At 35.4% G+C, this 14,453-nt stretch overlaps 1 protein-coding gene across 2 annotated transcripts in view; it reads left to right on the top strand.

Moving 5' to 3' along the window:
• The window catches only part of HLTF (helicase like transcription factor), a 72,436-nt gene that overhangs the window by 14,919 nt on the left and 43,064 nt on the right, over positions 1–14,453 (top strand). For both annotated transcript variants that reach the window (XM_082625952.1, XM_082625951.1), the window contains exons 3-9: positions 1,104–1,270; positions 2,484–2,617; positions 3,396–3,493; positions 6,216–6,290; positions 6,449–6,640; positions 9,988–10,083; positions 13,381–13,456. In XM_082625952.1, the coding sequence (XP_082482078.1) occupies positions 1,104–1,270; positions 2,484–2,617; positions 3,396–3,493; positions 6,216–6,290; positions 6,449–6,640; positions 9,988–10,083; positions 13,381–13,456 (838 nt within the window). The remainder of the gene's footprint in view (positions 1–1,103; positions 1,271–2,483; positions 2,618–3,395; positions 3,494–6,215; positions 6,291–6,448; positions 6,641–9,987; positions 10,084–13,380; positions 13,457–14,453) is intronic.

Genomic DNA, 14,453 nt, shown 5'->3' with positions numbered 1-14,453 from the left:
AATTGTTTTTGACAAACACCCACCCAAGGGAGAGCGTTTTATGTACTGAGTAAGCTCAGAGGTCAAATAGAAACAGCTTTGCAAGTGGAGGTCTTCTAGGGAACCACCATACAGGTCAAATAATGACAATTCTATAGGAATAAATCTTTGTAAGATTCTGCTCCAGTGTGCTCACTCTGGTAACTGCTAGGCTGTACTAAGAAGTGCAGCAGATAGTTATTTTTAAAGGCTATCGTGTAACTGAGAGCTGGAGATGAGACTAGGGCACTGATATTCAGCTGTTTTCTTGAATTAAGACTCCCCAGGTTTCTATAATCCTTTGGTTAGTTTCCAGAGTTATGAAAAAGTTGATTCAAACGGTTTTTGCCAGTGTTTTCATTGCTTTTATGGAAGAGAGAATTTTTGGAAGTCCTTACTCTTCCATTTTCAATTATGTCACCCTCAGGCAGTTTTTAATTAAGTGGAATCAGATAATGGCATGAGTTGAAGGCTGGATGTATTTTCTTATTCCAGTACCATTCTGACTTATAATTAATGCCTTTTAACCCTTTGAGATTCTGGAGAATTTAGGCTTAGGAGCTGGCCTGCCTGGATTCAGATCCTAGCTCTGCTACTTATTAACTTTATGACCTGGGGAAAGTTACTTAACTTTTCTGTGCTTCAGTGTCTTCATCTGTAAAATGGAGATAATGATAACACCTACCAAAAGGGTTGTGACAGTTTTAAAATTCAGTCTATGTAATGTACTTAGAACAATGTGTGGCCCATAGTAAGCACTCAAGAGATTACCTGTTTTCGAAGTTATAATGTTGAATAATTTTAGATAATGTGCCTCTGTTAGTTTTGATTGTATCTTTTATATATCAAGGATTTGTTAACTTCCAATGAATGTAAATTAGGAAAATATTGTAAAAGAATTATTATAAAATATGTTCTTTAATATTTCTGTAGAAATATGAGTCCAAGAAAATGTGCATTTCTTATATGTGGTGTTATTCAGTAAGCATTAAAAAATGAATGGAAATCCCAGATAAAATACGATGAAGAAAGGTATCACTATATGTTTATTATTTATAATAATATCTGTTTATTATTTTTATTAGGTTAATAATAATGAAATGGTTGCATTACAACGAGAACCCGATAACCCTTATGATAAGAATGCAATTAAAGTAAACAACGTGAATGGAAATCAGGTCGGCCATATAAAGAAAGATCTTGCAGCTGCCTTGGCCTATATCATGGACAACAAATTGGCTCAAGTTGAAGGGTAATGCACTTTTGGAGTTCAGTTTTAATAATTGTGAGTTGTAGTGATCTTTGAATGTAAGGGTATATAAAGTTGCCCTGACAACTTTTGTCGCTATACCTTTAGTATGCATTCAATAAATGTTTTAATTCTTCTTTCATCTGCCTGCACTACCCTAGCCATCAAATAGCTGTTCCCTCACTTTCCTGGTAAATTATTACCATGGAGAAAAATAGACTTTGGTTCAAATATTAGAAAGTCCACACCATCTTTTAAGAAAAAAGCCTTTTTAAAAAGCCTTTTAGAGCATTGATTTGAGAAGTTTGGAAGTGTTTGTTTAAATCAGGTTGTAAGCTGATAGCCTGTGATCAGATGTACATGAGTTTGGTTTTGCCTACACAGTGTTTAATTTTTTTTTCAGTTATTTCCGATATTCGAATATCTGGACATTCTACATTTTATGCATATTAATTTTTCCCTAATTATACAAAATTATTTATAAATATTTATCTTGATAATTGGAAGATCTGGTAATGCAGGATACTCATTTCCACATGACATCATTTGATTGGAGATAAGTAGCAGCTGTTGCATTATCTAGGCATATACCTTCTTAGTTCTACCACCTGTTCCTTTTTTAAAACTCCCAGTCTCTTTGGTTACATTTTCTCTTTTATGCGTTTGTGTCTGTGACCTCAATTTTAGTATGGGTTGTTTAGGATATTAAAAGGTGAGTTTGGAAGATAAATATTTAGCAGTGTCTTCTTATTTGTTTACTTGTTTTCTCCTTTCTCAGTTCATCAGGTTTTTCAGATATTGAGAGTAAACTTTCAGTTAATCCTGGATCAGAAATAGTTCTTGGAAATCCTTCCCCATGCTCCCAGAATGGGTTGCTACACTCAGTGGTTCTGTTAGTGGAAACTCTGCCTTCTGAATTAAACTTGCTATTTTACCTATCTTATGATCTTGGTAATAGGCTAACTACGTATTTAAACACTTTTATCTCACCTGAGTTTCTTCTGGCATTCTGGTCCTAAAAACTGCCTTTTCTTCTCATTATTGTTGGTCCTAGTCTGTGTCCTTTTTCTTTCTAGTCTGCTCAATTAGTTCCTTTATTTTACTTGCATGCAGAATTTGAATGTGGCAGTTATTTAACAAGATTTTTAATGAGACTTAAGTGTAAAAAAATAACACTTCTAATTTCTCTTTTTTTTCTCCTTCTTAATTATAATAGGGTAGTTCCTTTTGGTGCAAACAATGCTTTTACCATGCCTTTGCGTATGACTTTTTGGGGAAAAGAAGAAAATAGAAAAGCAGTTTTAGATCAGTTGAAGAAACATGGATTTAAATTGGGTCCTGCACCAAAAAGTAAGTTCAGAGTTTAACCTACTATTATTCTGATATTGTTAAGATGCTGGAATTGTAAAACATTTATTCTCTTAAGTAATACCTTGAATTTGGGTGGCTAAATTAATTAGTGCTGAAGGCTCCAAGTTCTTTTTTTTAGGAATCTTTTTAAGGAAATCCTTGAATTTTTTTTCTCTTTATTTTGAAATAACTATAGATTCATAGGAGGTTGCACACATACACAGAAAAATGTACAAGGAGGTCCCTCCCCTAACTTCCCCCAGTGATAATATCTGGAAATCCCTGATTTTAAACATTCTCTTTAATAAGTTACAGACAATAAGAATCTCCCAATAGAGAATGAAGAAGTATTATTTGTTTTTCAAAAGTTTGTTTAAATAATGTGGAATTCTTTTAATGTATTTTTTGAATAACCTAGCAGATTTAGTTTTAAAATTTTTTTTTTTTTTTTTTGTGGTACACTGGCCTCTCACTGTTGTGGCCTCTCCCGTCGCGGAGCACAGGCTCCGGACGCGCAGGCTCAGCGGCCATGGCTCACGGGCCTAGCTGCTCTGCAGCGTGTGGGATCTTCCCAGACCGGGGCACGAACCCGTGTCCCCTGCATCGGCAGGTGGACTCTCAACCACTGCGCCACCAGGGAAGCCCTAGTTTAAAAATTTTTAAAACACATATTAAGGGAATTTTTAATTCAGCTTATTAGACAAGCTTTAAAAGCTATTTACTAAAAGATAATTTATTTCATTTGGTGATTTTATTCTTTTCATTTTGTAAATTATAGCTTTAGGATTCAGTTTGGAAAGTGGTTGGGGCTCTGGAAGAGCGGGACCAAGCTATAGTATGCCAGTTCATGCTGCAGTACAGATGACAACTGAACAGGTGCACTTCTCTTTTATTTCATAACTAAAAGTGAATAGTGAATTTTATTTTTTATTTTTTATTTTTTTTGCGGTACGCGGGCCTCTCACTGTTGTGGCCTCTCCTGTTGTGGAGCACAGGCTCTGGACGCGCAGGCTCAGCGGCCATGGCTCACGGGCCCAGCCGCTCCATGGCATGTAGGATCTTCCCGGACCAGGGCATGAACCCGTGTCCCCTGTATCGGCGGGTGGACTCTCAACCACTGCGCCACCAGGGAAGTCCTGAATAGTGAATTTTAAATGCCGAAGGTTAATGTTTAAAAATATAAGATAAATATGCATCTGCTAGTATTAGTGATCTTTATATTGTTATGGAACATGTAGAATAAATAAAATATATTGCAAATATTTAGAAAGAAAGCAGTGATTAGGAATATATCCACATACATGCATTCATATATACATTGAAACACACACATTGCTGTATACACCTGTGATGTTTTACTCTGTTTTGATGTTTTTGTATTATTTGAAATTTTTAAAATAGCCATAATCTTTAAAAAGTTGAAGCTTGAAACTTACTCCTTTCAGGAAGGTTGCAAATGCAGTGCTAAAAAAACTAGTTCTGAATCACTGGCCTTAGTCTATTTCTTACTTTGTCTGCTTTGTGATCCAAGATACTGTTATGCTGGGTTAGTTTGGGGAAAAAAGGGTATAAAGTAAATTAATGCAGATCAATCTACCAATTACATCAAAATTTTTTTTGTCTCTACTCATCAGTGTTAGCCTTTGTATATTCTACTTGTAGTTACTGTATTTTCCCTGCTCATTGTTAGAAGGGCTTGAGCCTGTGTCTGTCATTCTTTTTTTTTTTTTAATTAATTAATTTTATTTTTGGCTGCGTTGGGTCTTTGTTGTTGCATGCAGGCTTGCTCTAGTTGAGGCAAGCGGGGGCTACTCTTCGATGCGGTGCTCAAGCTTCTCATTGCAGTGGCTTCCCTTTGTTGTGGAGCACGGGCTTCAGGCACGCGGGCTCAGTAGTTGTGGTTTGCGGGCTTTAGAGCAGTCTCAGTATCTGTGGTGCAAAGGCCCAGCTGCTCCGTGGCGTGTGGTATCCTCCCGGACCAGGGCTTGAACCCATGTCCCCTGCATTGGCAGGCAGATTTTTTTTTTTTAAGTTAGAATTTATTTAATTAATTTATTTTTTAATGTATTTTTTCATCTTTATTGGAGTATAATTGCTTTACAATGGTGTGTTAGTTTCTGCTTTATAACAAAGTGAATCAGTTATACATATACATATGTTCCCATATCTCTTCCCTCTTGCGTCTCCCTCCCTCCCACCCTCCCTATCCCACCCCTCTAGGTGGTCACAAAGCACCGAGCTGATCTCCCTGTGCTATGCGGCTGCTTCCCACTAGCTATCTATTTTACGTCATGCCACTCTCTCAGTTTGTCACAGCTTACCCTTCCCCCTCCCCATATCCTCAAGTCCATTCTCTAGTAGGTCTGTGTCTTTATTCCTGTCTTACCCCTAGGTTCTTCGTGACATTTTTTTTTCTTAAATTCCATATATATGTGTTAGCATACGGTATTTGTCTTTCTCTTTCTGACTTACTTCACTCTGTATGACAGACTCTAGGTCCATCCACCTCATTACAAATAGCTCAATTTCATTTCTTTTTATGGCTGAGTAATATTCCATTGTATATGTGTGCCACATCTTCTTTATCCATTCATCTGATGATGGATACTTAGGTTGTTTCCATCTGGCAGGCAGATTCTTTTTTTTTTTTTTTTTTTTTTTTTTTTGCGATACGCGGGCCTCTCACCATTTTGACCTCTCCCGTTGCGGAGCACAGGCTCCGTACGCACAGGCTCAGTGGCCATGGCTCACAGGCCCATCCGCTCCGCGGCATGTGGGATCCTCCTGGACCAGGGCACTAACCCGCATCCCCTGCATTGGCAGGCGGACTGTCAACCACTGAGCCACCAGGGAAGCCCTGGCAGGCAGATTCTTAACAACTGCGCCATCAGGGAAGCTCTTGAGCTTGTGTCTGGTGGGTAAACCCCAGATTACCTCTCCTCACTTTTTAGATTTGGCCTGATTTCTTCTGGGCTCTTGCTATGTATTTATTTGCTAATTTACAAAAGTAATTATAACATATATATGTTACTGTACGATTAGACTAGATCAATTTAAAGAACCAACTAATGATTAGCATAAGATTGAAATTATCCTAATATTTTGTAGCACATAGCAAATTTCTGATTGCAGTAATAATCAATGAAATGTCATTTACTCGAAAAAGTCAAATATACTTGGTAGGATCTGCCAAAATGGTTTGAATACAGCTAATAGAATCACAGAATTTCAATGGCAGAAGGAACCTTAGAGACACTCTAAGTCTAGTTCATCCCATTTGTTTTGTGGTAATAAGATACAGGGCCATATAGGGTAAGTGTCTTGCCCAAAGTTATATAAAGGTTTTTTTGTGACAGAGCTGTGACTGAAACCCAGGACTTAAAACTCTATCCTGTATTCTTTCGACTGTAACAGTTACCTAAAGGATCTATTTATTCTGCCATTATTGAGCAGTGTAGTATCTCAAAGAATTAATTTATTTTATGTACCTTTTGGTATTTGACTCTTTTAGTTAATTAAATGACTTGAAATCTCTGAATTAAGTGCAGTTATTTTAATTGGTTTGTTTCATAATGTTTATTGTTGCTGTTTGTTGTAGCTTAAGACAGAGTTTGACAAATTGTTTGAAGATTTAAAGGAAGATGATAAAACTCAGGAAATGGAACCAGCTGAGGTACTGAGCCAGTATTTTCTATTTAAAACTATTTGGAATTTTAAAATACGGTATTAATCTATACACTTTTCATCACAAGATCAACTTTTCCAGATTCTGCATGCGGTAAAAGAAAGGGCTTATTGTATTTCTATTTATGACATTTCTTTTATTTATAGGCTATTGAAACACCATTGCTTCCACATCAAAAACAAGCTCTAGCTTGGATGGTTTCACGGGAAAACAGTAAAGAACTTCCACCATTCTGGGAACAGCGAAGTGACTTATACTATAACACAATAACAAACTTTTCTGAAAAGGACCGACCAGAAAATGTTCATGGAGGAATTTTAGCTGATGATATGGGTTTGGTAATTATATTTTTCCTTGAGTTAATAACGTTTTATTTTGTAACTAAGATTTTATATGAACTAATTTTGAAGTAGATAGAGATGGGAATATGTTGGTGCCAGTTGGGACTAGATATCACTGTGAGTGTAGAACATAATTTTTCCTGTGGTTTTCACTTAAAATAAAGCTGAGCTTTTTTTTTTCCTTTGGCTTGTTTGCCTAAGGTACAATTAAAATAATTGGCAGTAATGATATAAACATGTGTTTTTCAATTTTCTTTTGAAATTCAGGGTAGCTTATCTTTCATGGGTTTTCTTAAAAGATATGATTCCTTACACCAGCAGTTTTTATACTTTTTGGTCTTAGCAACTCTTTATGTTCTTAAAAATTATTGAGGATCCCAAAGAGTGTTTGTCTTTGTGGGTTATCTCTATTACTATGTCTATTAATATTTATGGTACTAGGTATTAAAATTTTTTATTATTTTTAACAAGGTAAAAAACTCATTATGTGTTAACAGAAATAGCATATTTTTCAATGAAACATACTCCAAGACAGAAGCAATTTTGATGAGAAGGCTGGCACTGTTTTACATTTTTGCAAATCTCTTTAATGTCTGGCCTAATAATTGACAGCTGAATTCTCATATCTGTTTTTTCATTCATTCTGTGTGATACGTTGTTTTCGTTGAAGAATACAAAGAAAATTAGTCCTCATGCAGATATGTATTTGAAAGGGAGTATTTTAAAAGCCTTTTTAAGATAACTAGATTTTCTTTGCTACAAGAAAATTAAGCAAATATTAGCTTATTAAAGGTTAATAATTATAATGTGGAACTTTTTTTTTTTGGCTGCACCATGCGGGATCTTAGCTCCCTGACCGGGGATCAAACCAGTGCTCCCTGCATTGGGAACACAGAGTCGTAACCCCTGGACTGCCAGGAAAGTTCCTATAATGTGGAACTTAAAAAATCATATCAATGAACTTCTTATACTTTGTTCCATTAAAATCCATTGGTGTAGCTTGCATGTTGAATGGATATTTTACCCATGCATGATTTTGTAACATTAGGTATTGCTCAGTTGGAATATATTGGTTTACTGAGTTACGCAGACCTGCCAAATGTTGATGCATTTCATTATACAATGTAAAAAAATTTACATTCATTGATACTACTGCTGATCTTATTAGAAAGGCATTTACATTTGGGAAGCTTTTCTACTCATAGCATTGGATACAAGTTTTCTAACGTAATTTTTGCTTGAAAGCTCAAATTTTATCATTAACAACAAACACTGTCAGTTGTTTCCTTTGGAGCTGATAGGCCCATTTTATTCATTTTTTTCAAGAAAATGTCTGCCACTCAGTCATGAATAACTAGTTATCAGTCATTCTTTCAAGTTAAAATGGTGGTACTTGAAAGTGATGATGCATGGTAGCTAGTTCAGCTTGTAATTCAGTCTCACAAGTGATTTTTCTCTAGATAACCTTCATATTTTGGTATGCAAAAGAAGTATTTTGTGTACTTCCCATCTTGTTACACAGAATATTTAAAACGTGTGTACTTAAGAGGTGAGATTTGGTAAAATGAATGTGTACTGCTTTATCAAGAACATTCTTTTTGTGGACTTCTTAGTTGCGAAGCACCGGCTCCTTAGTTGCAGCATGTGGGTTCCTTAGTTGTGGCAGGCAGGCTCCTTAGTTGCAGCAGGTGGGCTCCTTAGTTGCGGCAGGCAGGCTCCTTGATTGTGGCATGCGAACTCTTAGTTGCAGCACGCATGTGCGATCTAGTTCCCTGACCAGAAATTGAAACCAGCCCCTAGCATTGGGAGTGCGGAGTCTTATCCACTGCGCCACCAGGGAAATCCCTCAAGAACATTCTTAAAGAGCATTCTTAAAGTGAAACTGTTTCTTTGGTTTCTTTCTTTTTTTTTTTTTAACTGTATGTGGTAGTTAAAAATACAGTGATCACTAGTATAATGTAGGGCCAACTGCTTTGTGTCATGCTAAGGCAGCAGCAGTTTTACCCACCATTGCTTTCTGTGGAATTACTACAGATATCAACACAAGTAAGGTCTTAGTAGAATTATTAAAACAGTTTTGACTACACATAACTCCTGAAAGGGTCCTGGGGAGCTCCTAGGACCTGTGGACCACACTTTGAAAACTGCTGCTTTACAATGCTTTCAACTTGAAAGAGGTTTATTTCTATGTTGCTAATTATAAATTCAGCTATGGAAAATAATGAAAATTTTCGTGATTCTGTTTTTAAAAAAATGCACAAGAAATATCTTGTCCTGTATGCTTTATTGGTAAGGTATATAGTCTTTAAGTCTTGGAAATATCTTTAAATGAAATTTAATAAAGTAATTATCTTATGTCCATACTGGGATTACTAATCATTTTAAGTTAGCTCTGAATTACATGGCAAGCAAGTAGTTGTAGTTTTGTGATAAAGTTATTAGTTCAGGGTTAAATGTGACATTTAAATGGCAGTCATTCAATAAAGTGACATTTCCCTAAAAACATATGTTTATGGAAAACTTACACACTTGTACTGCTAGCTGCTCCAGCTTAATTCATAGTAGTCAAAAACTGGAAACAATCTAAATGTCCACCAACAGGTGAATGCACAAATAAGTGTGCCATGTATGCATATATGATGGAATATTTCTCAGCAATAGAAAACAATGAATTGCTAATAAGCATTTCTCTATATTACTCCATTCTTCCTAAGGAACAACTTATACCAGCTCAGGTCACCACATGCTCTGAATCAGGACTGGGCCTAAAATTGTATTGAGCAGAAGAAACTAACAAAGAAGAGTACATTGAGTAATTCCATTTATATCAAGTTCAAAGGCAGGCAAAATTAATATATAGTGATAGAGACAAATCAGCTGTTGTCTGGTACAGAGGTGGGGAGATGGACTGCAGAGGAATACAGGGCAACTTCTAGGTGATAAAATTTTTCTGTATCTTAATTGTGTGGTGGTTACACCAGTGTATACAGTTGTCAAACCTATCAAACCATACACTTAAGTCTGTGAACTTTGTTGTATGAAAATTATACCTCGATTAAAAAAGGATTAAAAAAATAAAATGACATTTCTCAAAGATGCTTACAGTATTTTACACAGTAAATTATTTAATAACTCCTAGTAATATGGCATGGTAAAGCATTTACTAACTTAATGAATGAAATAACTTCATTAATATGTATATTATTTAGTATAATAATTAGCATACTTCTGTGGCCCTGAATCTGTTTGATATTTTCTTACTTGATTAAAAATTAGTTTCGGAATGTTGTCTGGTCAACTGGGTTTCAGAATCTGACCATTTTTCTTTGTAAAACATTTTAAAGGGCAAAACTCTGACAGCCATTGCAGTGATTCTTACCAACTTCCATGATGGCAAATCTCTTCCTATTGAAAGAATTAAGAAGAATCAGCTGAAGAAGGTGAAGTATTACTGTGTTTTTTCGAAAGTCTCTGGTTTATTGTAAAACCTTTTAATTTTGTCATTAAAAAATTATTGCCAAAAAATTGATAATATCCGGTTTTTAGAGATATGATGAATGCCCTTTCTCGTGTGTTGCTGATAAGAGTGAAAGTTAATCCTACATTCTTGAAGGCAATTTGGTAATGTGGATCAAAAGCCTTAAAAGTGTTTATAATCTTTGATTCAGCAATGCCATTTCAAAGAAACTATCTAAAGAAGTTATCAGAAATGCATTTTTTTCCAAAGAGAAAAATACAAGTTTATTTCCCCAGCATTATTTTAAAGGCAGAAAAGAAATACCTGTCAATAAGTGAACAGTTAAATTATGATACAACCATAAAATTTAATATTATGCAACTATAAAGTCCTATTTTTGAAGAATACTTTCATGATCTTTTTTAGTTAAAAGGCCAAATACACCTCTGTATGTAGAATTAGAGTCTTCATTTTGTAAATACATATTTATATACGTCTAAGTGTAGTCACACATACTGTATGTGTCAAAATGTTAATAGTGATAATTATGTCCTAGTGATGAGGGAATGGGTGACTATTCTTGATGCTTAATTTGTGTATATTTTTATATATAGCATATATACACATAATACATGTATATTCAGTTTCTAAGAATTAATAATTAGTTTTGTAGGGAAAATAAATGTTATAAGAATGAAATGGTTGTTCTTCATTCTCAGCTGAAAATCCAAAGAACTTAAAGTAAGAAGTAACTAGATGCAAGGTGTATGCAAAATATCTCTTTTTTGGACTTTTCTCTACTGTTCTTATTTTTTACTTTTCAAAGATGCTGCATATCACTTTCCTACAACTGTTTATTAAGATTCTATTTTATTAATTTCTGCGCTTAGTTGCATTTCCTTCTTTGTACTTTTAGTGGGAGTTTAACTCTCTTGTTAATTAATGTCTAAGTTTCAGTTCCCTACCCTGAATAGTCCAGTGCTTTCCATGTCTGTCCTTTTCTTTCTACATTCAGTTATTAAAATTGAAGAATAGCAACTAAGACTGCTTACAGCTTCATTGTCAATTACCAATTAAAAAATTATTATCAATAAGGCTCTCCCTTTTTCTCCAAGATCAGCCATGCATTTAACATGTTATGTAGTAGGAAGGTTTTAGGATATTTAGTTTGCTATATTAGTTGAAATTGAGGCTGAAAATGTTATTTCCAGCTAAGCATTTATTGCAACAGAAATTTCATTATTTCAGATAGATTTGGATATTCCAAGTTTACAGAGTGAAATGTTATTAAATTTCATGAGATTGGAGCATAGTATGATTTGATAGGTTGGACTTTATATCTTTGAACTCTGTGAAGAAAAGGTTTACTAAGAGTCATTTAATATAAAATGAATAATCTAAAGGACATCCTTTATTTGTAGATAAACTTTTGAATTATTTTTTGCATACTATTTAATATAATATAAATGATTGTACTGAATATTGAAGACTGGGTAGAATGATGAAAGGCATTTTTTTTTTAAGTGACAAACCTTTTTTTTTTTTTAAATAAATTTATTTATTTATTTATTTGTTTTTGGCTGCATTGGATCTTCGTTGCTGTGTGTGGGCTTTCTTTAGTTGTGCCGAGCAGGGGCTTACTCTTTGTTGCGGTGTACGGGCTTCTCATTGCAGTGGCTTCTCTTGTTGCAGAGCACGGGTTCTAGGTGCGCGGGTTTCAGTAGTTGTGGCTCGCGGGCTGTAGAGCGCAGGCTCAGTAGTTGTGGTGCACGGGATTAGTTGCTCCACAGCATGTGGGATCTTCCCGGACCAGGGCTCGAACCTGTGTCCCCTGCATTGGCAGGCAGATTCTTAACCACTGAACCACCAGGGAAGCCATGAAAGGCATTTTTAACATCAGTTTCTTGACGCTGATGCTTTAAAAAGTTAATTATCTAAATAACTTCTAGTTACATATCTCTAAAAATGGTACATCTTGGATTTTTAATTTATTTAGACTCATACCATTGGAAGGGGATGGATTTTCTTTTCAAGAACATTTTAAGTAAAACATAAACTCTAATGAGATTTTGTAAGATGTTTAAATTTCTATTTTTTAAAAAACTAAAATAAAATATCCTTTATTGGCCCTAATTCTAGGCAAAAATTACATTGTACTCCTGCTAAGCAATCCCGAACACCACTCTGAGGTTTTGATTCAAAATATGACGTACCTTTCACAATGTGACCTACCTTTCTTTTTTATTTTTTTATTATTATTTTTTATAAATGTATTTATTTATTAATTTTTGGCTGCTTTGGGTTTTTGTTGCTGCGCGTGGGCTTTCTCTAGTTGCGGCGAGAGGGGGCTACTCTTCCTTGCGGCGTGTGGGCTTCTCATCATGGTGGCTTCTCTTGTTGTGGGGCACGGGCTCTAGGCGTGCAGGCTTCAGTAGCTGTGGCGCATGGCCTTAGTTGCTCCCCGGCATGTAGGATCTTCCTGGACCAGGGCTCGAACCCATGTCCCCTCGATTGGCAGGCAGATCCTTAACCACTGGGCCGTCAGGGAAGCCCCTACCTTTCTTTTTACACTGGAAGAATTAATTTAATTAAACCCAATTTTATTTGTCATTCCTACCTACAGAATCAAGTCTAGAATTAAAAGTAAGATTGGAGGTACCCTGCCCTACTAGGCTCAGTTGAAAATATTTCACAGAGACATCTAAAATTTTACTTTTATAGAAGTTCTTGTGCTCATGTACACATAGTTGCACTTTGAAACAAAGGAGAACACATGAAGGGAAAAGGACACAGTCAGAGTTGGCAGGGAAAATCCCTGGTAGAGTAAGGGAGGAGGCATTCTGAAACCTGACTATTTCATCTACCCATTTTGGGAATTCCAGAAAAAAAGGATGTCAATGGCAGCATCATTAAAGATCTGTTAGGGACTCTTGGTGTGAAAGTTTGTAGTCTTAGAATTCCTTTTAATTCTAAAGTAAATCCCATTTTGTGAATGTTTCTCACAGTAACTAATATGCCATTTATAATTGAGGTTTGCTTTTTGTATTCCTTTTGAAAAGGTTAAGACAGACTAGCTTTCTTTTTTGAGGTACCTGTGAAAAAACTTTTCATCAATTTGTACAGTTTTCTTCTTAATGCACCTCCTTCCACTGCTCCAGAATAGGGTAGCAATTTAAGTAGTCTTTATTATGTAAAGTAAAGCAATACAAAATAGGATGCATTTTTAAGTTTACTTAAAACTGACAGCAGTACTATGTAAGAAATATGCCTTTTCATCCAGGAATGTAATGTTTACGATGAATCTGTGAAACTTGGAGGGAACAGTACCAGTGAAAAGGCAGATGGACTAATCAAAGGTAAACGTTAATTTTGAACATGACCCCATGTTTGATTTAGATTTTTCCAATTTAATGATGTAATTCCAGCTTTGGCTTAGTACTATAAAAAATTTCAGATCTCTTTTTCTAAAGAATCTCATGAGGACTGGTAGGAAAAATTTCATCAAGGAAGCAATGCGATGATGGAATTGGCTTGGTAGCACATTAGAGGAGGAAAAGCATTTTTGGTTGAGGGAAAAAAACCCATGAAAGGGCGGTTAAAAGCAAGACAAAACACAGAGTATATTGCTCTGGGACCTCAGAGTAGTTTCTGGTATTTATAATGTAAATGAATAACAGCAGAATATGCATGAATATGCATGAATAAACAGCAGATAAAAATAGAAAGATAGGTTAGAGCCAAATTAGGCAGAGGAGAAATGAGAAGGCATCTATGGATTTAACAGTTACATGGCTGGCTGGATTTAGCAGTCAGTGACTTTCATAAAATTAATTTCTTAAGATTGCTTAGAACAGAGCAAGACTGAAAATATTTTAAAATAAGACTAGTAGATGAAGAATTGTTAATAACAACTGTGTGCTGTTATGAATTTTGCTGTGTTTCAGATAGGAGAAAAATAGTTGGAGAGAGAGGCAGAATTGAGGGCTTTTGGGGGGCATGGTTTAAGAAGGAAATCCATGGATAGGAAAAGATTTTGTATACAATGGAGAGAATAATTTGGTGGCCTGTGGGAGGAAATGAGATCAAGAAAATAGATACATGAGTTAGCATTAGAAGGAAAGGAAGTAAGGTTGAGGAAAAATATAGATAATTGAGGGAATAAAAAGGTAGGAAAATTGACAATTTATAGAAGATGACATCTGATTTTCTTTGTAAAGTGAAGTAGGTCATCTGGGAGTGAAAGGAGTTTAAAATCTAGGTAGAGGATCCAGTGTAGTACAGATCATCCAGGTGAGTGGGTAGGGAGAATGTGTGATAGGTAAAAGAGTTGCCAAGTGATACAAGGTGGCCCTA

This window comes from Mesoplodon mirus (assembly GCF_964341445.2).
Source record: "Mesoplodon mirus genome assembly, chromosome: 6".
In the NCBI taxonomy this organism is placed as follows: Eukaryota; Metazoa; Chordata; class Mammalia; order Artiodactyla; family Ziphiidae; genus Mesoplodon; species Mesoplodon mirus.
This window is presented reverse-complemented; position numbering and strand designations above follow the sequence as displayed.